The following is a 26,808-nucleotide window of genomic DNA, read 5'->3' as shown; positions in this document are numbered from 1 at the left end:
GCACATGGACGCCAAAAATACCATATTTTCAGGCATTCAGGCTTTTTTTTTTTTGCCAGTCTGAATGCCGCCCATTGGTTTCAATGAGACTGTACGCACAGTTGTGTTTATATCAGTAAAGCACATGCAAATATTTAAAAATAAGTCTAAATATGCAAGTAAATCACACATACTTACACTCCACATTATGAGAGCTAGAAACATGCTATGTGAATATATATGTGTAAATGCACACACTCTATGGGCAGCACTTGTGTTTTTCATCTATGAACCATACATGTGTATAGCATGCAAGGACCCTTAAAGCAGTTTTACCAACCTGGTCTTTCACTCCTCTGGTAGACGGCAATCCTCCATCTTCTGGCGGGGGACTGTCCCTCAGCGTCCCCATGTCCAATGCAGGGCTATGGACCCTTTATTGGTCTTGGTGCTCCAGCAGGGCAGCCATCAGAAATTCGATCACCGTCTCTCTTCCCTGATCGTTGGGGAAAGTGTGAGAAGATCCGCCCGCTTGTATAAATAAATCAGGCGGATCTTCTCTGTGACAAACAGGGACCGATCACAGGATTCAGCATAGCTGAACCTGCGATCTCTGTCTCTGTCACAGAACCCCCTCCCCCCACACACGTCAGTAAGCATGAGGCATACATTTAACCCCTTGATCACCCACAGTGTTAACCCCTTCCCTGCCAGTGTCATTAGTACAGTAACAGTGCATATTTTTAGTAGCACTGATTACTGTAGCAATGTCACTGGTACCCCCAAAAGTGTCAAAAATGTCAGTTAGGGGTCCAATCTGTCCGCCGAAATGTCGCAGTCCCGCAAAAAATCACAGATTGCCGCCATTACTAGTAAAAAAAAAAAATAATAATAACAAAAATGACAAATCTTTCCCGTAGTTAGTAAACGCGATAACTTTTGTGCAAACCAATCAGAATACGCTTATTGCGATTTTTTTTTATCAAAAATATGAAGCAGAAAACAAATTGGCCTAAATGTTAAAACATTTTGATTCATAATTTTTTTTGTTTGGGAATGTTACATATCTGCAGGGCTTTTTTTCAGTGGGAACGTGGGGGGACGCAGTTCCGGAACCTCCAGTCTGAATGTATACAATGGCAAAGGGGTGCTGGGGTCAGTGGGGTGAGCTGAAGGGCCTATTGATGCTGGCTACTGGGGGATCTATTGTTGCTGGAGGGCATTCTGTAGTGGGTGGGGCTGTTGTTGCAGTGGAGGATTTAGTGTTGCTTGGGGGAACTGTTGTTGCAGGTGGGGTTATTTTTGTTGGGGGGGTCTATTGTTGCAGGGGAGGATTTATGGGGGGTGGGATTTTTGCAGGGGAGGATTTATTGTTGCTGGGGGACTATTGTTGTTGGCGGTCTATTGTTGCTGATTGCAGGGGATCTATTTTACTGTATTTTCTATTGTTGCAGGGGAAGATTTATTGTTGCTGGGGGGATCTATTGTTGGGGGGTCTATTGTTGCTTATTTCAGGGGATCTATTTTCCTGCTTTTCTATTTATCATTAACAAACTCCATACAAATTACCTAGAACCACAACATGATACTTGATTCTGTATTCTCTAAAAGAGAGGGTACTGGGAGGTAGGTAGAGGATGGAATCAAAGCACAGCGCTCGGAGGTGGGAAGGGGGTGGAGACAAGGGGTGACACAGAAGAGGGGAGTACCTGCACCTATTCTAAGAGAAAAAAAGCCCTGTATATCAGAATGTGAAAAATATATTTTTTTCAAAAATTAACAGGTCATCAAATACCACCAAAAGAAAGCTCTATTTGTGGGGAAAAAAAGGACATCAATTTAATTTAGGTACAGCGTCGCACGACTGCGCAATTGTCCGTTAAAGTAACGCAGTGCCGAATTGCAAAATATAGCCTGGTCAGGAAGGGGGTAAAATCTTCCGGTCTTAAAGTGGTTAAAAATACGCTCATTGAGAATTTTTTTGTCAAAGACATGTAGCTAAATACATTTTGGCCTAAATATATGACAAAAATTTAATATATTGGATATTTTTAAACATTTAAAGTAGAAAATGTAAATTTTTTGCAAAATTTTTGCTCTTTTTTTATTAATATCGCAAAAAATAAAAAACACAGAGGTGATCAAATACCACCAAAAGAAAGCTCTGTTTGTGGGAAAAAAGGACGTCAATTTTGTTTGGGTACAGCATTGCATGACCGCGCAATTGTCACTTAAAGTCGCGCAGTGCCAAGTTGAAAAAAGTGGCCTGGTCATTGAGCAGCCAAATCTTACGGGGCTAAAGTGGTTAAAGTAGGGTTAGGTTATAAAAAATATCCCAAGCTTTGAACATCTCATGGAGCAATGTTCAATCCATCATCTGAAAATGGAAAGAGTATGGCTCAACTGCAAACCTACAGAGACATGGCCGTCCACCTAAACTGACAGGCTGGGCAAGGAGAGCATTAATTAGAGAAGCAGCCAAGAGGCCCATGGTAACTCTGGAGGAGCTGCAGAGATCCACAGCTCAGGTAAGAGAATCTGTCCACAGGACAACTATTAGTTGTGCACTCCACAAATCTGGCCTTTATGGAAGAAAGCCATTGTTAAAAAAAAAAAAAAAGCCATAAGAAGTCCTGTTTGCAGTTTGCAAGAAGCCATGTGGGGGACACAGCAAACATGTGGAAGGAGGTGCTCTGGTCAGATGAGACCAAAAATAAACTTTGTAGCCTAAAAGCAAAATGTTATATGTAGCTATGCTATGTGAAAACTAACAGTACACATCACCCTGAACACACCATCCCTATTGTGAAACATGGTGGTGGCAGCATCATATTGTGGAGATGCTTTTCTTCAGCAGGGACAGGGAAGCTGGTCAGAGTTGATGGAAAGTTGGATGGAGCCAAATACTGGGAAATCTTAGGAGAAAACCTTTTAGAGTCTCTAAAAGACATGAGACTGGGGCGGAGGTTCACCTTCCAGCAGGACAACGACCCTAAACATACAGCCAGAGCTATGATTGAATGGTTTAGATCAGTGATGGCGAACCTTGGCACCCAAGACGTTTTGGAACTACATTTCACATGATGCTCATGAACTCAGCAGTGTAGTTGAGCATCATGGGAAATGTAGTTCCAAAACATCTGGGGTGACAAGGTTCGCCATCACTGGTTTAGATCAAAGCATATTCATGTGTTAGAATGAGCCAGTCAAAGTCCAGACCTCAATCCGATTGAGAATCTGTGGTAAGACTTAAAAATTAGGTATATAATAATAAAGCCGCACTTATCCTAACATAATTAATATCTATAATCAATAAATATAAGTGAATATTTAATAATTATTGATTATAGATATTAATTATGTTAGGATATTATTGAGAGCTGCAGCAGATCCTGTCCTTCACACCTGATTCCTGCAAGAGATAGCTCTGTTACTAAGTGATAGCGCAGGGGTCATTTCTTAAACTATTAATTATAAGACTAAGCCCCGGTTCACACTTGTGCGTGTGCGGGGTTCGCATGTAATGTCGGAGCGCACTGCTCCGACATTACATGCGATCAGCTGTGCGGTGCGAGTTTAGCCATACAGTTTGTATGGCTAAATTTGCATCGCACCCGCAGCAAACACGCACAGGAGGCATTTTTGCTGCCGCATCAGGATCGGATCGCACAGCGGTTCACACTTGTGCGATCCGATCCTGTGCGAACTGCACGATCGCACTGCGATATGCTATCAAACTGGGGGTGTCGTTCAGATTACATTGACACCCCCAGCGTATCGCATATGGCAGTGTGAACTGCCGGGGGTGCGTGTGCGATGCGGGAACAGGCTGCGAATTCGCAGCCTTCCTGCATCGCATATATGTGAACCGAGCCTTATAAATCGCTGTTCACAGATGTTCTCCATCCAATCTGACAGAGCTTGAGCTATTTTGCCATGAAGAATGGGCAAAAATGTCCCTCTGTAGATGTGCAAAGCTGGCAGAGACATCCCCAAAAAGACTTGCAGCTGTAATTGCAGTGAAAGGCGGTTCTACAAAGTATTGACTATAGAGTAAAGACATTGGACTATGAAGTACAAATGCATGCCACACTTTTCAGATATTTATTTTTAAAAAAATGTGAAAACCATTTATCATTTTCCTTCCACTTCCCAATTATGTGCCACTTTGTGTTGGTCTATCACATAAAATCCCAATAAAATACATTAAAATTTTTGGTTGTAACATGACAAAATGTGGAAAATTTTAAGGGGTGTGAATACTTTTTCAAGGCTGTATACCAGGAGGCAGTGTGCTAAAAAAAAAAAAAAATGCTCATTGTGGTGTGCTGCGTTGACTCGGCTGATCGCAGATCGGAGTAAGGGACCGGTCTTGCCAATGACAGCTGATCATGTAATGCAAACAGCAGCCCGCGATCAGCTGTTTTTTTCTCCTCACGCTGTCAGTGTGAGGAGAAAAAAAAGCAGATCTCTGCTGCTGTCAGAGGGACATCAGTGCCGAAGAGGAGAGAAGCATCTGTGCCCACCAGTGCCACCTACCAGTACCCACCAGCACCATCTACCAGTGCCCACTAGTGCCACCTATCAGTGCCCACCAGTGCCACCTAACAGTGCCCACCAGTTCCACCTATCAGTGCCAATCAGTGCCCCATCATGAGTGCTGCCCATAAGTGTCACCTACCAGTGCCTATCATTGCCCATCAGTGCCACCCATCAGTGCCACCTATTAGTGCCCATCAGTGACCATGAGTGATGGCTATTATTGCCCTTCAGTGCCACCTACCAGTGCCCTTCAGTGCCGCCCATCAGTGCCCACCGGTGCCACCCATCAGTGCCACCCATCAGTGCCACCTAGCAGTGCCCACCAGTGCCGCCTTATCAGTGCCCATCAGTTCCGCCTTATCAGTCCCCATCAGTGTCTCCTATCAGTGCCCATCAACGCAGCCTATCAGTGCCCATCAATGCAGCCTATCAGGGCCCATCAGTGCCGCCTCATCAGTGCACATCAATGAAGGAGAAAAATTACCTGTTTGCAAAATTTTATAACAAACTATAAAAACATTTTTTTTTCCTGACTTTTTTTGTTTGTTTAGCAAACAATAAAAACTCCAGTAGTGATTAAATACCACCAAAAGAAAGTTCTATTTGTTTGAAAAAAATAATAATAAAAATTTCATTTGGGTACAGTGTTGCGGGACCGCGCAATTTTCATTCAAAGTGCGACATAGCTGAAAGCTGAGAATTGGCCTTGGCAGGAAGGGGGTTTAAGTGCCCAGTAGGCAAGCGGCTAACCATCGTTTAAAATCCACCTCCCCGTTTGTGACACATCGATCAAATGGCTTGTTGACTATTGATTGATTATACCTATTGGAAGAGATCCATCGGAAAAGAAATGGATAGTTTATCAAGGCGTGTACGGCCACCATAGCAGTTCAGTTTGGTGCACACAGAGGACTGAGCAAGGAGCATTCACACACTACAATGACGTAGGAGGAGGGAGGAGGAGAACAGCTGCTGAATCCATCACAGAGAGGCCTCCAACATGCCGGGAAGTGCCAGATTCCTAGAAAACCTGGAATGATTGTAGCAAAAAAAAAAAGTAATTTGGATGAACACGCTGAAGATGTGAGTATACAACACACAGTGCTACTGTGATCTGTACATCATAGACTTAATAATAGCATGCAATGCCAAGTTGCAGTTTCTAGAGTGAGCAAGATACTTTCCTGTATTATAATAAATGGTATATACTCCATATACAGAGACATAATATAGCCGTGCACTCCAGGGGCCCCCGTATATATTAAAAAAAAAAACCTGCAGCTTTGTAAAACAATGAATTGAACGTAGGGTGTGCATGTGTATTGTATGTAAACAATTACATATTTTGGGTATTGCCGCACATGTTGGAGGGAGAACAATAATTCTGGAAATAAATATGGGAATCAATTGTGTTTGTATACACTAAATGTATTTATTTTTTTACATTTTAGTGTATTTTTCCTAAAAATATTTTTAAAATGATAAAGGATATATAGAGTGTATATATATATATATATATATATATATATATATATGTGTGTGTAATATATATATAGGATATATATAGGATATATACAGGATATATATATATATATATAGGATATATACAGGATATATATATATATAGTATATATACAGGATATATATATATATATAGGATATATACAGGATATATATATAGGATACATACAGGATATATATATATAGGATATATACAGGATATATATATATATAGGATATATACAGGATATCTACAGGATATATACAGGATATATATATATATATATATAGGATATATACAGGATATCTACAGGATATATATATATATATATATAATATAGGATATCTACAGGATATATATATATATATATATATATATATATATATATATATATATATATAGCGTCAACAGTTTGCACAGCGCTTTGCAACATGAATATGCACTTGTTGTGCGACATATTGTGGGAGAAAACTGCAACTATTTCCTTTTAATTGTACAGGGTCTCGGAGTTCAGAAAATACGCTTATTGCGATTTTTTTAAATCAAAAATATGTAGCAGAAAACAAATTGGCCTAAAATGTTAAAAAAATTTGATTTTTAAACATTTTTTTGAGACTATTATATAGCAGAAAGTTTAAAATATTGTTTTTTTTTTTTCCTCAGAATTGTCGCTCTTTTTTTGTTTATAGCACAAAAAATAAAAATCGCACCGGTGATCAAATACCACCAAAAAAAAGCTCTGTTTCTGGGGAAAAAAGTTGTCCGTTAAATAAAGCAGTGCCGGATCACAAAAAAGGGCCTTGTCATTAAGGGGGAAAATATTCCGGTCCAGAAGTGGTTAATGGCATCCCAGTCTTAGTCCGTAGGGTTCAATATTGAGTTGGCACACCCTGAGCAGCTATAACAGATTCAACTCTTCTAGGAAGGCCATCCACAAGGTTTAGGAATGTGTCTATGGGAATGTTTGACCATTCTTCCAGAAGTGCATTTGTGAGATCAGGCACTGATGTTGGACGAGAAGGCCTGGCTCGCAGTTTCCGCTCCTATTCTTCCCAAAGGTGTTCTATCGGGTAGAGATCAGAACTCTGTGCAGGCCAGTCAAGTTCCGCAGCATACCAAGACATTTTGGACAATTTTATGCTCCCAACTTATAGTATTGCATATGGCTGACAATTTCTAGCCCTTTCCTATAACAAAAAAACAAAGGTTTGGGCTGGAACTCCTTGGGGATGGCCCCTTCCTGTTCCAACATGACTGCGCACCAATGCATAAAGTAAGATCCATAAAGACACAGATGAGCAATTTTGGGGTGGAGGAACTTGACTGGTTTACACAGAGTCCTGACCTTAACCTTTAGAATACCTTTGGGATGAATTAGAGTGGAGACTTTAAAAAAAAAAAAAAAAAATTGTGCTCCAAGGTATTAAAAATCACCAGATGCTAGCACACTAACAGATATATATTGGTACACATACAAGTAAAACAAGTGCTACACTTAATGAACAAATGAAAAACTATCAATCATAAATCACAAAGTGAAATAATGAAGCGTCCAAAGATAGTATGGTTATGCAAAAGTCCACCATCCAAAGTGAATTGAGTGGTGTTGAGATATATTATTGTCAAGCAAAAATTGAGTGCAGATCTTCCCACTTAGAGATACCACACCAGAGAAATCAAAATGCTGTGGTCTATGCCCAGGAAGACGTCATACGCGATAAAACGCGTGGGGTGGAGCCAACATTCGTGACATCATCACGCACCCTAGAGTCCAGAAAGCCTTTAGATTACCGGGATCGGCTTGAACCGATTGAAGGCATTATTTGGTTTATGCTTGTGAGTATTTTGGCTATTCGAAATACATGTTTTTTAGATAGTTTTATGCTATGGAGTATCCTTGGCTTTTTTAAATGAACATCTTGGAGCCTCAGAGGATATTTATTAGAGCAGTGTTTCTCAACTCCAGTCCTCAGGGCACACTAACAGGCCAGGTTTGCAAGAAAACTGAAATACATCACAGGTGATATAATTTGCTGCTCAGTGATTGCAGTATTCTAGCCTGCATCTCCCCAAGGTAATACTTAAAATCTGGCCTGTTAGTGTGCCCTAAGGACCGGAGTTGAGAAACACTGTATTAGAGACCTGTATAAGAGGATTGTTTTATGGTGCCAATGAGGATTACTTGTATATAAGCATATATTGATTTCTCCCAATCAGAAGGTCAAATCTTTATGGTGAGCGAATTTATTGAGCATGCGTTGGAGAATCACTGTGGTTTGGTATCTCTAAGTGGCAATATCTGCACTTGTTTGTTGCTTGAGAATTATATATCTCAACATCACTCATTTCACTTTGGATGGAATGGGAGCAGCAAGTAACTTATTCTTAAAGAGGAGCTCCAGGCTCCTGCAGAACATTTTAAAGTCAACAGCTACAAATACTGTAATACTATTAGATGGAAAAGGACCTGGGGATCCTAGTAGATGACAAGCATGCAATGCCAAGCTGCTGCAAGCAAAGCCAACAGAATATTGGCATGTATAAAAAAGGGGATTCACTCCAGAGATAAAACAATAATTCTACCACTCTACAAGACTCTGGTCCGGCCCCATCTTTAGTATGGCATCCAGTTCTGGGCACCAGTCCTCAGGAAGGAGAGTCCAGAGAAGGGCAACAAAACTAATAAATGGAATGGAGAACTTCAGCTATGAGGAAAGACTACAAGCATTGAACTTATTCTCTCTGGAGAAGAGACGCTTGAGAGGGGATATGACATCAATGTACAAATACCGCACTGGCGATCCTAGCATAAGGAACAAACTTTTCAGCAAAAGGGAATTTAAAAACACAACAGGCCAGTCACTAAAATTAGAAGAGAAGCGGTTTACCCTTAAACTGCATAAGGGTTCTTTACCGTCAGAGCAGTAAATAAGTGGAATCCTCTTCTACAAGCAGTGGTATCAGCAGGGAGCATTGGTAGTATAGGTATAGATATCTATAATACAGGCGGTGTTACTGATCAAATCACCAGTTGACAGAGGGAAAAAACGGATGCAGCCACCACATCTAAAGGTTGTTATCTGCAAGATATTACATTTTTGGTTTTAGGTTTAAAACCACTTTAAACTGACAAACAAGCCTCCACAGATAGCACCAGACGGTAAAGCTCCTTAGACTTCCAATAGCTCCTTTGTTGTATTGAGCAGCATCATTGACTAATATGGAAAGTAAGGCAGTGGGGGGGAGCAAGATCATGCTTTTTTAGCATGTCAAGATATTAGTAAAACTTTGGCTCATCGTATGGAGGGCATTTTCCCCAGGAGCCAGTACTAAAAATATACAATGGGAAAGTGGTCCTGAGTGGAGGTACTTCACCATTCAGACACAATGACCTAAATCAAAGAGGCTGAGCAGTGTCTATGGGCATTGTAAAGCTGTCTATTACCAATTTAGACCTGTGATCACAACATCTTGCATACAGTCTTCCAGTCCTAACTTCATTTGCAGCCCTGAAATGTCAGAATGCCAAGAATCATATGCAAAGATGAGTAAAAGTGCATCACAATGCCCTTTAGGAACACTCACATTTTACCATGGCTACCAATCACAGTAGCACCATGGCATGGTACATTTTTGTTAGCCCACAAAATTCTGTCTATACCATAAAGGGGTTTGTTCCCCCTCAGACCAATGATTGCCAGACCTCCACTGCTTCAGCCACCAGTGTCTCTAAATCTGGTTATCAGTTTGAAATGTGGTTGTTACAGTAAATAACCTATGGTATTGTGATATTTTGGGGGTCTGGAGCACAAGACAGCGATGTCTTTGCAAAAAAAAATGTTTATTTCTCCAAAAAAGACATACAAACAGCCCATCTGCAGCATTAAACAAACAAAACAGTCCACAAGCTCTGGTACAAAACAAAACTTCAGCTCACCGCCAGCATAAACTTGTCCTACAACAGGGTTTAAGGTCCCTGCTCCGGGGTCCAGAAACAGTCACAATAGCTCAGCTGCATCTCAGCAGCCAGCAGCCCACAGCTCCCTCGGCAATATGTCCTTTTCCACAAAACCCCTCATGGATACCTGCTGGCTGCTTCCTGCCTCTTTCAGGCCTCTCTCACATAAAGGTTAACAATTTCTGGTCCAAGGTACCTGTAGTTAGAGCTGGAAGCTCTTTTCCATCCAAGATCTCTCTCGGGCTACGGATTCTGGGACCCATATCAGGACTTAATAACCCGGGGAAAACTGCAAATCACTTTTCCCTCTTTAACGGCTCACCCTGAAGCCCCTCACCCTGCATAGGGGAGAATCCCTGAGTACTCAAAACTGCTTCTTTTGTTACCCTCCTTAAAGGGACCACAAACCACACAATGATGACACATACTGTATCTGGACCCATCAGCCTTTCTCAACCTTTTTATCACAGGGTAAACCTTACGTTTTTAGATCACAGGGAACCCCTGCTAAAAATTCTATCTACAGCCTTGCATGTTATCAATGTCAGCAAGTTATAGATCTAAAAAACAAATACAAGAATAAATAAAAAAGCATAGGTGTGCGCAGCCTATTGCATTAGGGTGTGCACCCCCATAGCTCAAACATGCATGCCTTTCTCTGTAGCCTCAGCTGCACTGGACAGTGACTGAATGGGAAGTGCTCTGTGCTGAGCGGCGTCCTGTCCATTCACAAACCGAAGCATAGTAAACATATCTTAGTAAAAACTGTTTACTATGCTTCAGCTAAGAACGAACACAGAGAGTGAGTGTGTTCACTGTGTTCATTTAGAAAAGAAAGGGGATGGTAAATTACATACTGACTAGCCCCTTCCCCTGCTTTTTATCCTAAAACATCCCCCGCAACAGCCGAGGGAAGAGGAGAGGAGGAAAGCCAGTAGCTCTGCAGGGGGTGCAACACAGGGGGAAGCCCGGGCAGTAGGGAAAATCGGCACTGCACAGAATGATTAGGGTGTGCCTAGGCACACCTGGCACACCCCCTGCGCACGCCTATGTAAAAAAGGCATACCTAGGGTATTTTATGCTAACAATTCTCTAGATAGTGTTCATTAGACATGTGCAATTCGTTTCATTACAAATCAAAATCCATACAAATTTGTTGTTATTCGGAGGTTGGATATATCCAAATTACTGAATTACAACAGTTCTGAATAGGCATTGGCGAACGGTTCGGCCTGAGCATGAGTTCAGGTTGAACAAAAGTGCCATTAATTGTTTTTTTCAAAAACAATGGCATGGGGTCCCCCCCAGTCCATACCAGGCCCCACGCCAAAATTGTTGAAAAAAACGACGTGGGGTCCCCCCCAGAATCCATTTAAGACCCTTATCTGAGCATGCAGCCCAGCAGGCCAGGAAAGGGGAGGAAACAAGCGAGTGCCGCCCCCTCCTGAACCATACATCTGCCCCCTCACACCAAAGCACCTTGTCCCCATGTTGATGTTTTTTTATTGATACATGTCCCCCAGGGCAGTACCCAGACCCCCATACCCCTTTTATGGCCAATTTCTTGCATATAAGCCTTCAAAATGGGCCCTTTTGATTTTTCCTGTTCAGCTCTCATAGACTTCAATTGGGTTTGGGTTAGAACATTTCCCCTGTTTGGGAGTTCTGCTCAGAATAGGGGGGTGTTCCGCCCATCCCTAAATCTGAAATAAATTATTACTGAACAAAATAACTTAACAAAATAATTGATTATCCGAAATCGAAGTTAAAAATGAATTCAAATTCAAATATAAAAAGAATAAAAAGAAATACATTTCAATAGAATAGAGTAGAACAGAATATAATAGAACAAATATAGCCATGTTCTGAAATTCAAACCAATTAAAAAATAACAAATATGCTATCCGAATCAGAATATACAAAACAAATTCCAAAAACGAATCATTCTAACATAGTGAATAGGACGAAACAAAAATTATTAACCTAATACACAAATCTGAAAGAAAGCAAAGCTAATTTTTCCATCATGCACATATCTATTGTTAATACTCTAACTAAAAATAAAACTCAGTTACAATTGCAAAATAATTTTCAGTAATAAACACAAATTTAAAAAAAAAGTAAAAATAATGATCATAAATGAAGTACAGCGAGAATCCCTTACATCGGTGGTTAGTAGAGAAGTGCCTTCATAACTTGGTGGTCAAAAAGAAGAATGCTACCTTTACCGACAGCTAATAAAGATCATTAGTGGCATGCCACTTACTCTGTAAAGTGATGTTGGACAATGGCCACTGTTGGATAGGAGGTCAGTCTGCCTCCACCCAAGAAACCCCTAGCACCCCTTGAGGAACCTAAGGGTTCCATGGAAACCTATTTGAGAACGGCTGCTCTAGGTGGTCTGGGTTTGTGGCAGGCTTCTGTAACTGAAGCATTGCACACAAAGAGGTCCAAGATCTGGCTTTTTGTCTGGCAGGGAGGGCTTTGATTACAAGAGTTGCCAAACCGTTTGACATACTGTATGAAGCTCCATTACTTATATTTCAGATGTATATTTGATTGGCTAGCTGGAATTCAGCTTCAAAACCCCTATTTTATTTTGCTGTGCTGCATCAAATAAATTAATGCCTTGTTTAATGAGTTGATGAATTAATCATCTTATTTTCTATCCCGATCAGACTTTACTGACACAATGCAGATCGCTGATCCAGTTACATTGTTTCTATCCATCATTCTCTGTGTATTTCTGGCCATTGCCTTGTTTGGATGGAAGAGAAGGACCCCCAACTTTCCTCCTGGACCCACTCCTTTACCGATCATTGGAAATATGCACATCCTGGACTCGGAGCAGCCGTATAAAACCATGCATGAGGTAATGCAGACTTCCAAAGAAAAAGCAGAAATAATGGACCGGTAGAATCCCAAAGTAGACAAGCATATGCAAATAATCGGGCACCCCAGGTCCAATAACATCTTTGGTTTCCAACAGGGATGAGAGGAGTGAGTCTGGCAAAAGTTAATTTTGCCATGAAAATCCAATTTTTCATAATAAGCCTATAATTTTGTAATGTAGCACCAAGTAGGCAGAATCTTTTTGTAATAAAAAAGATCCGATTTAGAAACCTTCCCTTGGTACATTAAAGGAAAGGTATGTTGGGTGCTATTTAAAGGGTAACTCCACTTTTGTGGGGAAAAAATAGTAAATAATCGAAAAAATATAATGTATATAATTGCAACACAATTCATATTGCAATTCAATGCTATTAAAAATGACCTTTCCTTTTCACTCAGCAGCTCTGTAATTTTCTGTAAAATTCAATGCAATATGGCTACCTGGAGGAGTTCTGTACAAATGGTGTACAGAACGCTCCACAGAAATGTAATTTTCTGCTTGTGTGATTCTCCCAGAAGTCTACACTAAGATACAAGTCAGATTTTGGGCATCCCCTGCAACAAAAATGTCATTTTTGGTGAGATACTCTCAAAGGGAAATCATGTCTAAAGGGAAGCAGACCCTGCAATTTTCCTTATTAGAACCCAGGAGGTGCAGCAGCTGATTGATAATTATAAAACCATTCCCATACAGATTCACTCCGCACATGGACACAGACAAACAAACAGCTATTATTTCCTACAGAATTACAAAAGGTAGGAATCTGCAACAAAGTTTGTTAAAATCCCTGCAATGTACAGAGATCACACAGCGGGGAATGTTTTTTCTCAACAAAAGTGAAGTTACTCTTTACCCGCCTCCTGCTCCGCAGTATAGTAAAATGACAGCGGAGCGGGCAGCTCTCATTCTGGGTCGTCAAATGAAGTCGCCCAGTCTGCATGATCGTGCACTCGTGGGGGTGCGCAGGGTGGCGATCATGTGTACTTTGGAAGCGACACGATCCTGATCTCAGTAAAGAGCCACAGCCGTGGCTCTTTACCCATCTGATCAGCTGTGTCCAATCAGAGTGGCTCACATGTAAACATAGAGGTGCCATTTATCAGCTTTCCTCGCCTCAAACTGACAGAGAGTGAGGAGAGGAGCGCCAATCAGTGGCATCTCCTCACAGGGGAGACATGTATAGGTAATCAGGGCACTGATTATTAGTGCCCTGATTACAGTGCAAACCCAACAATGCCCATCAGTTATGCCACTCTGTGCCCATCTGTGATGCCAACCTGTACCCATCAGTGACCTTAGTCAGTGCTCATCAGTGATGCCAATTTGTTCTCACCAGTAAGGCCAAACTGTGCTCATTAGTGCTGCCAATCAGTGCTGCCAATCTGTGCCACCTATTAGTGCCCATCAGTGCCACCTATTAGTGACCATCAGTGCTGCCTATGAGTGACCATCGATGCCGCCTATCAGTGCCCATCAGTGCCACCTATCAGTGCTCATCAGTGCTGCATATCAGTGCCCATCAGTGCTGCATATCAGTGCCACCCCATCAGTGCCCTTCAGTGCTGCTTCATCAGTTCCCTTCAGTGCAGCCTCATCAGCACACATCAGTGAAGGAGAAAAATCAGTTATTTACAACATTTTCTGACAGAAACTAAGAAAAATTTATTTTTTTCTTTAAAATTTTCAGTCTTTTTTTGTTTTTGTTTTTTTTTTAGCAAAAAAAATAAAAAAATCCAGCGGTGATTAAATACCACCAAAAGAAAGTTGTGGGAAGAAAATCATAAAACATCATTTTGGTACAGCATTGCATGACAGCGCAATTGTCATTCAAAGTGTGACAGCGCTGAAGGCTGAAAATTGGCCTGGGCAGGAAGGGGCTGAAAGTGCCGGGTATTGAGGTGGTAAATAAGAATGGCACTGCACTGCTGACTGTAAGTTAACATGCCTTGGGCGAGAGCATCTTATATGTGGCCATTGCGGGTAAAGGTAGGATGGAGATTCAAGAGAAACAGATTTATTTTTGTTCATTTATTTTTTTTTTTACTTTTTTTGAAACTAATGCAGCTTTGAGATAATCTTTTTTCTAAGCTCTACTTGACAGCTGATGGCATCTATTAGACATGTGTCATTAGCTTTAATATAACTCAAAATTTGCGTGATTCAGAGATTTAGATGTATCCGAATCTCTGAATCACAACAGTAACCAATTACAACTAATCTGAAATAAATTTTAACAAAACAACTAAATTCATTTGTATTCATTCATTTTATTTGGATGACTTGATGTGATAGTTTGGGCTCTTTGTTATTGTTTGAAGCATCTAAATAACCAATGATCTGAATTGATTTGAATCCATTTGTTTTTTATTCTACTGAGTACAGCGTGAATATTCTAAAAAGATTTTTATTTGTATTGGGGTTGAGACCATTTCTTTAATTTGCATGTGTGCTGCTCAACAAACAAAGTCAGTTGGGAATGGGGAAATTAATTCAACTTAAAAACATAAAGAATAAATACGTAATAATCCAGATTCATTCATTTTATTTGGTTGAGAGCGGCACAGTAGTCTTTGACTTTTAAAAAATCAGCTGATTCTTTTTGCATTAAAGTAAAACTAAAGGCAAAACTTTTTTTCGTTTTGGATAGAGGGGAGATGAATTTGAACCTGTGTCAGTTTTTATTGCTGTCTCTGTTCCCGTTGGGGACCCTCTCTATTTGTCTTGTTTACCATGATCATGAAAAGTGAAAGTAAAAGGAAATCCTACATTTTGGGTTGTCTCCAGAAAGTAATAGAGGAGAAATCTTCCAATGCGGAAACTAGTTCTGGTTACCCTGGGTCCCCAAGAAATTTCTTTATTTGCAGGGATTTTCTCTCACTTCCTGTTTGGCTATGGGACGAGAAGTGAAAGTAAATCTCCCCAATAGGGTTGTAACCCTCCCCTACTCTATCCAAAAAAAAAAAAAAAAAAAAAACAGTTTTGTCAATAGTTCTACCTTACCATTTTTAATTATTATAAAAAATGCACTACATTTGAAATGGAAACATATTGCAATAAATAAAGTAAGTTATAAAAGTGAAATTAGATGATTCCTACTGCGTTTTGGGTTGGATGGAGGTAGATCCTTCAGAATCTCCCAAAATAATGAATAAACACGTTAAAATGAATATAGCCAATGTTCTGAAATAAAAGAATAGCAGAACTTCCAAAAATATGAATCGATTCGGAACAATGAATATATACTCTCCCAAAATAACAAGAATATTCTGAAAATGATTCATTCTAACATGTAACATATAATCTGTAAAGACAAAGGCATAATGAGCTAGTATGCTATGCATCGCATACTAGCTCATTATGAAATACTTACCTAAAAACAAAGCCCCCAAAGTGCCGACAGGACAGCCGATATGTTCGGCCGTCCTGCTTCCTGGATCGCGTCCTCCGGCCATCTGATTGGCCGGAGGCACAATTACATCACTCCCGCCATTCACAGCTCTGGGCTCTGAAGGAACTGCACAGATGGCTGTCATCGGCTGCATGCACTGTAAATATCTCCTAAACGGTGCATGTTTAGGAAATATTTATAGCACCTATAGGTAAGCCTTAATGTAGGCTTATCTATAGGTAAATGTCAACAAAGTGGGTTTACAACCTCTTTAACAAATGAAACCGAAAAGAAACATTTTTTTCCATCATGCACATCTCTACCCTTCATTTTCTGTCCCTTTGTGACAGTGATTGTACCAGAGAGGAAGAGAAGGAAAATCTGCAATATAAGGATTTTTATTTCTGTATATGTTGCTATTGTGGAGTTTCTTTTCAATTCCTGTCTGCTAAATCATCTTCAGCAACACAGGAATTAAGTTGAAACCTAAGATAGACAGACAGACATGGGGCGGACATGGGGGCGGACATGGGGCGGACATGGGGCGGACATGGGATGGACAGACAGACAGACATGGAACAGACAGACAGACAGACATGGGACAGACAGACATGGGAGGGACAGACATGGGACAGACAGACATGGGAGGGACAGACAGACAGACATGGGACAGACAGACATGGGATAAACAGACATGGGAGGGACAGACAGACATGGGAGGGACAGACAGACAGACATGGGACAGACAGACAGACAGACATGGGGCAGACAGACATGGGACAGACAGACAGACATGGGACAGACAGACATGGGACAGACAGACATGGGACAGACAGACAGACATGGGAGGGACAGACAGATATGGGACAGATGGATAGATATGAGACAGATGGATAGATATGGGACAGACTGATAGATATGGGATAGACGTATATATATGGGATAGACGGACAGATGGATAGATAGATGGATAGAATGAATCCCAATAGAGGTGCTAACCCTTTTTCCGCTTTTTCAAAACTAAGAAAGAAATTTGGCTTTACATATACGTTATCTAATGCATATTTAATGACCCTACTAAGTGAATAAAAAGCTCTAAATTAATAATACTTTTGGTCCAATTGCAGCTCTCTAAGAAGTATGGTCCAATATACAGTATCAAGATAGGAGAGGAAACAATGGTGATCCTGTGTGGATATGAGACTATAAAAGATGCGTTGGTAAATCACGCTGATGAGTTTTCCGGAAGGCCAATAATACCACTCTTCCAAGAAATCACTAAAGGACACGGTAATATGAAAACCTCTTAGTTTTATGTACATCTACCTGTTTATATGGAATGTATAGGTATGGGTATGTGTTCATAAAGTTTCTTTATGAAATATGTTTACAAGTAACCAGTTTTCTGCATTTAGTCTAAGGTTCTTTAACACGGGCAACTCCTTGGTACAGATTCCGCTTGCTCAGCGGGGGATCACTCCGCTGATCCATGCTGAGCAGGCAGATGACAGGTCAGTGTTCGCTCACTGTGCAGAGCAGACATGGACACAGTCCTGCTTTCCTCTATGGGGAAATCGGATGGAAATGGACTGCCGGTCTGTTTCCATCAGATGTGATCAGATCCACCAGACGGATGGAAAATAAGACCACCATCTGTCTGTTTTTTTGTGGGCAGGATCGGATTGCGGCGGGTGTCAGAAAACATTTGTCTGCTGACATCTGCCGCTCCATAGAGGAGACGGAAGGGTCCAATCAGATCTGTCTGAAGAACTGACATATACAGATGCATCTCATAAAATTAGAAAATCATCAAAAAGTTAATTTATTTCAGGAATTCAATTCAAAAAGTGAAACTCATATTTTATATAGATGTGTTACACACGGAGTGATATATTTTAGGCATTTCTTTATTTTATTTTGATGGTTATGGCTTACAGCTAGTGAAAACCCAAAATTCAGTATCTCAAAAAAATTGAATATTACATTAGACCAATAAAAAAAGGATTTTTAATACAGAAATGTTGGCTTACTGAAAAGTCCATGTACAGTATAGTATGCACTTGGTTGGGGCTCCTTTTGCATGAATTACTGCATTAATGCAGTGTGGCATGGAAGCGATCAGCCTGTGGCACTGCTGAGGTGTTATGGAAGCCCAGGTTGCTTTGATAGCGGCCTTCAGCACATCTGCATTGTTGGGTCTGGTGTCTCTCACCTTCCTCTTGACAATACCCCACAGATTCTCTATGGGGTTTAGGTCAGGCGAGTTTGCTGGCCAATCAAGCACAGTGATACTTCGGTCATTGTGCTGGGAGTGCTGGGTGAGCATGCTTCCAGCGCAAATCCATGTGTTCATGGAGTTCATGGCATTCATGCAGCCCAGCATTAAAGTAATATATAAGTCTTGTTTTTTTTTTTTTTTTTAAAATAACAACCATGTTATACTTACCTGGTCTGTGAAGCGGTTTTGCACAGAGCAGCCCAGATCCTCCTTTTCACGGGTCCCTCGCCGACACTCCTGGCCCCTCCTCCTGAGTGTCTGAGTTGAAGAATGATCCCCTTACAGATAGCTAAAAAGATCAATGGTGTCAAAGGAAACTTTTCTGAGAGGCAGAAATTGCTAATTGCTCAAGGAATCTCTTGCAGCCTCTGGTGGAACCCTAGTTGAAAAACCCTTAATTAGAGTTTATTACTTATAGGAGACAGGTTGTTATTGGAGAATATTACCTGGGTTCACTTAGAATGTATAGTAACGTTTATTAGTTGTGGGTGGACTTAACACAATTTCATCTTTTTTCTGCCCAGGTATGACTTTTTCCAGCGGGGAAAACTGGAAAGTGATGAGAAGATTCACCATTTCATCCCTAAAAGATTTCGGAATGGGGAGGAAGACAATTGAAGACAGGATACTGGAAGAATGTGATTGTTTGGTGAAAGAGATCAAATCCTTCAAAGGTCTTTCTTCTTAAATGTTTTTATTATTGCAAAATGCATACCATTAACCTGTAAGTTATTAATCTCAATGACTTAGGTCAACTTTCATAGTAAAATTGTTTTATTGTGTGCAGGCCAGTCAAGTCCCTCCACCCCAAACCCCCTCATCCATGTCTTTATGGACCTTGCTTTGTGCACTGGTGCGCAGTCATGTTGGAACAGGAAGGGGCCATCCCCAAACTGTTCCCACAAAGTTGGGAGCATGAAATTGTCCAAAATGTCTTGGTATGCTGACGCCTTAAGAATTCCCTTCACTGCAACTAAGGGGCCAAGCCCAACCACTAAATAACATCCCCACACCAAAATCCCCTCTCCACCAAATGATTTGGACCAGTGCACAAAGAACACATTTTGGATGAATTAGAGTGGAGAATGTGAGCCAGGCCTTCTTGTCCAACATCAGCCTGACCTCACAAATGCACTTCTGGAAGAATGGTCAAACATTCCCATAGACACACTCCTAAACCTTGTGGACAGCCTTCCCAGAAGAGGTGAAGCTGTTATAGCTGCAAAGGGTGGGCCAACTCAATATTGAACCCTACGGACTAAGACTGGGATGCCAATAAAGTTCATGTGCGTGTCCCAATATTTTTGACAAATAGTGTAAATGGTATACAACATTCAGAGGAGACTATTTTCCTTATTTTTTTCTGGCTATTATTAGTATTTCATTTATTTCATGATTCCTGAAAATAATATTAATGTATAGAGGAGAGATTGGTGTGTTCAAATAATAATCTTTACCCCCTTGATATCCTTTATACTTTGATATAAAGATCGCTCTTGAGTAATTTACTAAATGCAGCTAAAGCCTGTATCCCACTTTACCAGAAACAAATTTTTCCACCTCCATTAGGTTTATGGTTGAAAAAATTAGTGATATTTGAACCATGAAGGACATTATCGCAACCTCTAATCACAAAGAGGACCAATTCCATTAACTGTGGTTCTACTGGTTAGATTTTACTTGTTCTGTGGAATACCATAATCTTTTATGCCTGCAGTGAGCTCCTTACCCCAAGCAATAGGTTTAGGACCTGCATACAAAAGGGCTTGGTTTGATGTGGGCAAGTCACAGTTTCAAATTCTTCAATTTACCCTTTAAACCATCTTCCCCTCTTTCTTCTTTCTATCATTTTCTTAACCTCGGTTTCAGGTATTTTGGATGCTGGTAAGTGGGGTTAGTCACTAGGGCAGTGATGGCGAACCTTGGCACCCCAGATGTTTTGGAACTACATTTCCCGTGATGCTCAACTACACTGCAGAGGGCATGATCATCATGGGAAATGTAGTTCCAAAACATCTGGGGTGCCAAGGTTCGCCATCACTGCACTAGGGGGATCTCCATCATCCTTACCTCTATTAGGTGAGTGGTACTGCTGTTTACCATGCTTAGACCTGGGATGGCTTTCCCTTGCCTGAAAAAGAGTTTATACATTATAAGGAGTTTCTGCACAGCGTACAAGATGTGTGGTACCTCTAATGCAGGGGTGGGGAACCTTTTTTCTGCCAAGGGCCATTTGGGTATTTATAAAATCATTTGGGGGCCGTACAAAATTATCAACTTAAAAATGTGTCTGTTATATTTGGTCAAACATTTATTTAACTCACCCCTAATGTGATGGCTGCAACTGCTTCTCTTTGGTGAGGTGTGTGATGTTAGCTGGTATTGATGATGTTGCTACTTGCAACTGATTTTCCAGGTTTGCGTCGGTCAGTCTGGAGCCAGGGGCGGATCCAGAGTCTAATCTCGGGAGGGGCACTGTCATTTTTATTTTTTTTACTAGTAATGGCGGCAATCTGCGATTTTTAGCGGGACTGCGACATTGCAGCAGACAGATCGGACCCCTAACTGACATTTTTGGGAGGACCAGTGACATTACAACAGTAATCAGTGCTAAAAATATGCACTGTCACTGTAATAATGACACTGGCAGGGAAGGCGTTTACCCAGGGGCGATCAAAGGGTTAAGTGTGAGCCTGGGGGGTGCTTTCTAACTGTGGGGGTGGGCTTGTAATACCAACACAGAGACCTGTGTTCCTAAATAGGAGGAACACAGGAGCTCTGCAGTGATTCCTGAGACAACAACGGTCTGCTGCGTTTCCAACTGCAGACCGTCGTTCTCTCTTCACAGGGAGCGATTTCAGGTGCCCGGCGCCAATCGCGGCTGCTGGCCCTGTGCCTCAGCTTCCCCGCTGGCAAGTGGGCGCGCATGCCCCCAGGATCACTCCTGCACACCACCGTACAGGTACGATGATTTGCGAGAACCTGCCGCCATATAACTGTGGCAGCTGATCGGCAGGTGGTTAAAACAGTGACAAAGTTTTAAAGTGTTCCATGTATCCCCATTAGAGATGTATAGAACTGTTCGCCGGCGAACTTCGAAGTTCGCGTTCGCCGCTGCGGGCGAACATATGCGATGTTCGGTCCACCTCCTATACATCATCATTGAGGCAAACTTTGACCCTGAACATCACAGTCAGCAGACACATTCCAGGCCAATCAGCATACCTCCCTCCCACACCCTCCCACCTCCTATAAATAAGCAAGGGCAGCATCCATCTTAGATCATTTCTGTGTTACTGAGAGCAGGGAAAGTGCTGCTGCTGCTGTTATAGCTGGGGACAGTTAGTCAGTGTTCCCGGTCTTGTTAGCCAGTGTTCTTGGTACACTCCTGCTGTAAGGACAGCACCCCAAAAAGCCCTTCCTAGGGCTGGTATTTGAGGTTTTTTTTGGATATATATACATATATATATATATCTATTGTCCCCAAAAGCCCTTTTGAGGGCTGTTATTTGTGTAATTTTTTTTGTTCTGTGATATATATATATATATATATATATATATATTGTCCCCAAAAGCCTCTTTGAGGGCTGGTATTTGAGTATTTTTTTAATATATATATATATATATATATATATATATATATATATATATATATGTAGCATGTCCAGAACCAGAAAAAAAGATCATATAGGTGTAAAAGGGGTTCCCACCATCCCTGCTCTACTGAAAAATTATCTTTTTTTCTGGTTCTGGACATGCTACAGAGCTGAAACTTCACAAGTACACTTTTTAGACCCCCTAGACACTAAATCACACAAAAAAAGTTCTTAAAAATTGTCATTTTTGATAGAGAGCCAATTATTGGAAAACTTAAAAAAAAAAAAAAAAACTTAAAAAAAAAGAATTTCTTTGGATTTATTGTCTGGGGGGTCTAAAAGGTGTACCTGTGAAGTTTCAGCTCTGTAGCATGTCCAGAACCAGAAAAAAAATAGAATTAGGGTTAGGGCTAGGGTTAGGGTTAGGGCTAGGGTTAGGGTTATTTTTAGTGCTTAGGGTTAGAGTTAGAGGGGTAGGGGTAGGGCTACTAACTCTAACCCTAAGTATCTCACCGTAACCCTAACCCTAGCCCCTAACACTAAACCTAACCCTAACCCTCTAACCATAACCCTAACCCTCTAAGCCTAGCCATAAAAATAACCCTAACCCTAACCCTAGCCCTAACCCTAACCCTAACCCTAGCCCTAACCCTAACCCTAACCCTAGCCCTAACCCTAACCCTAGCCCTAACCCTAACCCTAACCCTAACCCTAGCCCTAACCCTAACCCTAGCCCTAACCCTAACCCTAACCCTAGCCCTAACCCTAGCCCTAAGCCTAACCCTAACCCTAATTCGTATTTTTTTCTAGTTCCGGACATGCTACAGAGCTGAAACTTCACAGGTACACTTTTTAGACCCCCCAGATGCTAAATCCAAAGAATTTTTTTTTTTATTATTTTTTTTTTTTTAATTTTTCCAATAATTGGCTCTTTATCAAAAAATTACAATTTTTAAGAACTTTTTTTTGTGTGATCCCTCTCCGGCATGCCACAGTCCAGGTGTTTGTCCCCTTGAAACAACTTTTCCATTACTATTGTGGCCAGAAAGAGTCCCTGTGGGTTTTAAAATTCGCCTGCCTATTAAAGTCTATGGCGGTTCGCCCGGTTCGCGAACATTTGCCGATGTTCGCGTTCGCAAACGGCGAATTTTAGGTTCGCGACATCACTAATCCCCATGCCTGCATGCCATTTATTTGCATTCTGACACATGGCTGCACTGTCCTGATATGACATGCTGGTGCAGGTCCATGAAAGCACCCTGCATGCACACCTGGAAGCATGACATATTGGCACACAGTGGCTGTGTGTCTCAGTAGAAATAAAATGGGATGCCAGCACAGGGATATATGCAACACTTTATGCATCCTAAAGCCATTAAATGACAGCCCTGCATGTTAGACTCATGTCTGCAGCACACACTGTGTAAAGGAGGCAGGAAGATTGTTTTCACTGTCAGTCTATATCATCATTATCATCATGATAATCACACAATACAGGTGCTGTGGCTCAATGCATCTGTACTGTGTGATTATCATGATGATAATGATGATGATAGCATTTAGCTGCTGTATAATTCCTCATGGTGGCTGGCCAGCAGCAAGGACATGGCATAGGTGAAGGATCTGTACCTTTTTGGAGACAAATGAATTAATTGCAGTCTAGACGTTTTCCTTACTGCCCCTGTCTGCTGTGGAGATCTGTCCCTCTCAGTGTGTTCACACACACACAGACGCACACTGCTGTGTCTCAGGCTTCCCCCTCAGCCTGAGCCCGCCCTCTCCTCTCCTCTCTGCACCCATTGGCTGCAGGAGTCAGGCAGCGATGAGGCTGCTGACTGATATCACTCCGCCTGGCCGGAACTTTCATTTTAATGTTGCAAAATGCGGCTCCTGGTGGTATTAATCCACCTGAGCAGGGAAATAAAAAAAAAAAACTCTCTCTATGAAACAGCATCCTGGGCCCCTCTGAATTGATGGGGCTTAGGGATTATATTTTAGGTCTCCTGGGAGCTGGGGAAGCAGAAATAAAGTACCTGCAGATGCATTTAGATAATGCCTCTGTAAACTTAAACCTGGTACCATTTCCTGGGGGGGGGGGCAATTGACTCGATGCCCCCCCTGGATCCGCCACTGTCTGGAGCACAGTCGACTTTGTGGTGGTAAGTTTTGAAAAGAACTGCTGGCAGGTAATGCTGGTGGGCATAGCTGGCTGGTACTGCTGGTGGGTACAGCTGGCTGGTACTGCTGTGGGTACTGCTGGTTCTGGCTGGTACTGCTGTGGGTACTGTTGATTCTGGCTGGTACTGCTGTGTGTGCTGCTGGCGTGAAATGCTGGCTAGCAGCAGCACCACGCTGGAGGAAGAGGCGATGTTACCTGTATTCGTAACAGGCGGAGTGCATTTGATATCACTCCACCTGTGACTCACTAAGACTGTTACAACGGAGCCGGAACTACTGTATACAGGAAGCATTGGCTCCATTCTGACAGATCAGCTTAGAGACACAGACTCAGCTCCATGGGGGGCCGGACAAAATTACTTTGAGGGCCGCATATGGCCCCCGGGACGTAGGTTCCCCACCCCTGCTCTAATGGAATGGGTTGTTTCAGAGAACTATACAAAGTACAGTATAATTTTACGCTTTGCAAATGGACTTCACGTGGACCCACCTCAACTTTTCCTACTATTGTATATCTGTCTTCATGTCTTTGTTTTCGTGATAAGAAAAACCATTGAAAAAAAAAAAATAATAATATTAATCTGCCCAAGGGTTCTAATAGCGCCCAGTAGCAACTTACACTTAGAGCTGCTTCTATCAACAGAACCTTGGAAAGACATTTTGTGGATTTTCCAGGTTAATCTAAACCTAGGATTCACAGCCTGCATCAGAAATCATTGTGTTTTAACCGCTTGCCGACCGCCGCAAATACATATACTGCGGCGGTCAGCCCCGACCAGGCAAAGTGACGTACCGGTACATCACTAGCCTTTGAACCAATAGGGGGGCGAGCGCGCGCTGCCGGAGGCGCGCTCCCGCCCCGGCTCGTTCACGGACACCTCCGTGCGTGTGACCGGCGGACCCGATGTCTGCTGATCACTCGCGATCGTCCGCTGTGAAGGGAGAAAGGCAGACGGCTAATGTAAACAAAGCTGCCTGTCATTCTTCCCTGTGTAAAAGCACTGATCTAATGGTCCTGCTATGTAGGACCGTTGATCTGTGCTGTTACACACACAGCCACATCCCTGCACAGTTAGAAGCATGCCCCTAGGGAAACACTTAACCCCTCCCTCTCCAATAAAGTTAACCCCTTCCCTGCCAGTGTCATTTTTACAGTAACAGTGCATATGTATAGCACTGATTACTGTAGTAATGTCACTGGTACCCTCAGAAGTGTCAAAAATGTCAGTCAAGGGTCCAATCTGTCCGCCGCAAAGTCGCAGTCCCGCAAAAAAAATCGCTGATCGCCGCCATTATTCGTTAAAAAAAAAACAACAAAAATGACAAAAATCTTTCCCTTAGTTAGTAAACGCAATAACTTTTGCGCAAACCAATCAAAATACGCTTATTGTGATTTTTTTTTACCAAACATATCTAGCATAAAACAAATTGGCCAAAAATGTTAAAAAATTTAGATTTGTACATTTTTTGGGGGAATTTCATATAAAAAAAATGTGAAAATATTGTTATTTTTGTAAAACTGTCGCTGTTTTTTTGTTTATAGCGCATGATCAAAAAATCGCACAGGTGATCAAATACCACCAAAAGAAAGCTCTGTTTGTGGGAAAAAAAAGATGTCAAATTCGTTTAGGTACAGCATCGCATGACCGCGCAATTGTCCGTTAAAGTCACGCAATGCCGAATCGCAAAATACCCCCTGGTCAGGAAGGCGGTAAAATCTTCCGGGGCTTAAGTGGTTAAAGGAGGATTGCATCATGCCAAAGAAAGAAGATTGGTTTTACCAAAGATAGTAGCTTGGCAGTTGCCACTTGGATTTCTGAGTGGGTTGATAAATTCATTGGTAGTAGATGTAAAGGGGGTGCCTGCACAAACGTTTGGCTGAAAGCTGAACACTTCTACAAGAGCTATGATTTATGGAAAGCTAAACCCCATATACACTATGGAGTTTTTTTTCCAGTAACATCCATTTTCTTTGTGTCCTAATTGTAGGAGAACCATTTGATCACACTATGATTATGAACGCTGCGGTGGCCAACATAATTGTTTCCATATTGCTGAGCCATCGATTTGATTATGAAGATTCAACATATCTGAGGCTTTTAAATATATATGTGGAAAATATTAAAATCCTTGGCAGTCCAGCAGCTATGGTAAGCAACTACATTTAACCCTTGATATAGGCCATTCTAGAATTTGCAGAAGCAACCAATCAGGTCTACACTTTCTCCTACTAAATCCAGAATGCAATTGTAGTTTTAGAATACAGTTTGATGTTTCTTCGGTTTTCTATAGTTGAACCTTGGACAAGTAGCTACATACACAGACGAAATACATAAAAGTGAGCTGTTTTACTTATCAAAGGAATTACATTTATGTCCATCCAGTTCTGAAATGTACATACATGGCCGGCGCTACCTATAGGAAAGGTAGGCTTCGGCTTAAAGCACACATCAGTTGGGGGTGCCACGCCGGTGTGCTTCTGGCATTTTAAGCAA

The 26,808-nt window shown here is 41.6% G+C and overlaps 1 protein-coding gene across 1 annotated transcript in view; it reads left to right on the top strand.

The window, feature by feature from the left end:
• Positions 1-26,808, top strand: part of LOC309550373 (cytochrome P450 2K1-like) — a gene marked incomplete at its 3' end in the record, with an annotated part of 115,940 nt that overhangs the window by 72,566 nt on the left and 16,566 nt on the right. The window contains exons 11-14 of the mRNA XM_082250768.1: positions 12,659-12,852; positions 17,389-17,551; positions 19,064-19,213; positions 26,303-26,463. Coding sequence (XP_082106894.1) covers positions 12,659-12,852; positions 17,389-17,551; positions 19,064-19,213; positions 26,303-26,463 — 668 coding nt within the window. The remainder of the gene's footprint in view (positions 1-12,658; positions 12,853-17,388; positions 17,552-19,063; positions 19,214-26,302; positions 26,464-26,808) is intronic.

This window comes from Pelophylax lessonae (genome assembly GCF_965119305.1).
Source record: "Pelophylax lessonae genome assembly, chromosome: 3".
In the NCBI taxonomy this organism is placed as follows: domain Eukaryota; kingdom Metazoa; phylum Chordata; class Amphibia; order Anura; family Ranidae; genus Pelophylax; species Pelophylax lessonae.
This window is presented reverse-complemented; position numbering and strand designations above follow the sequence as displayed.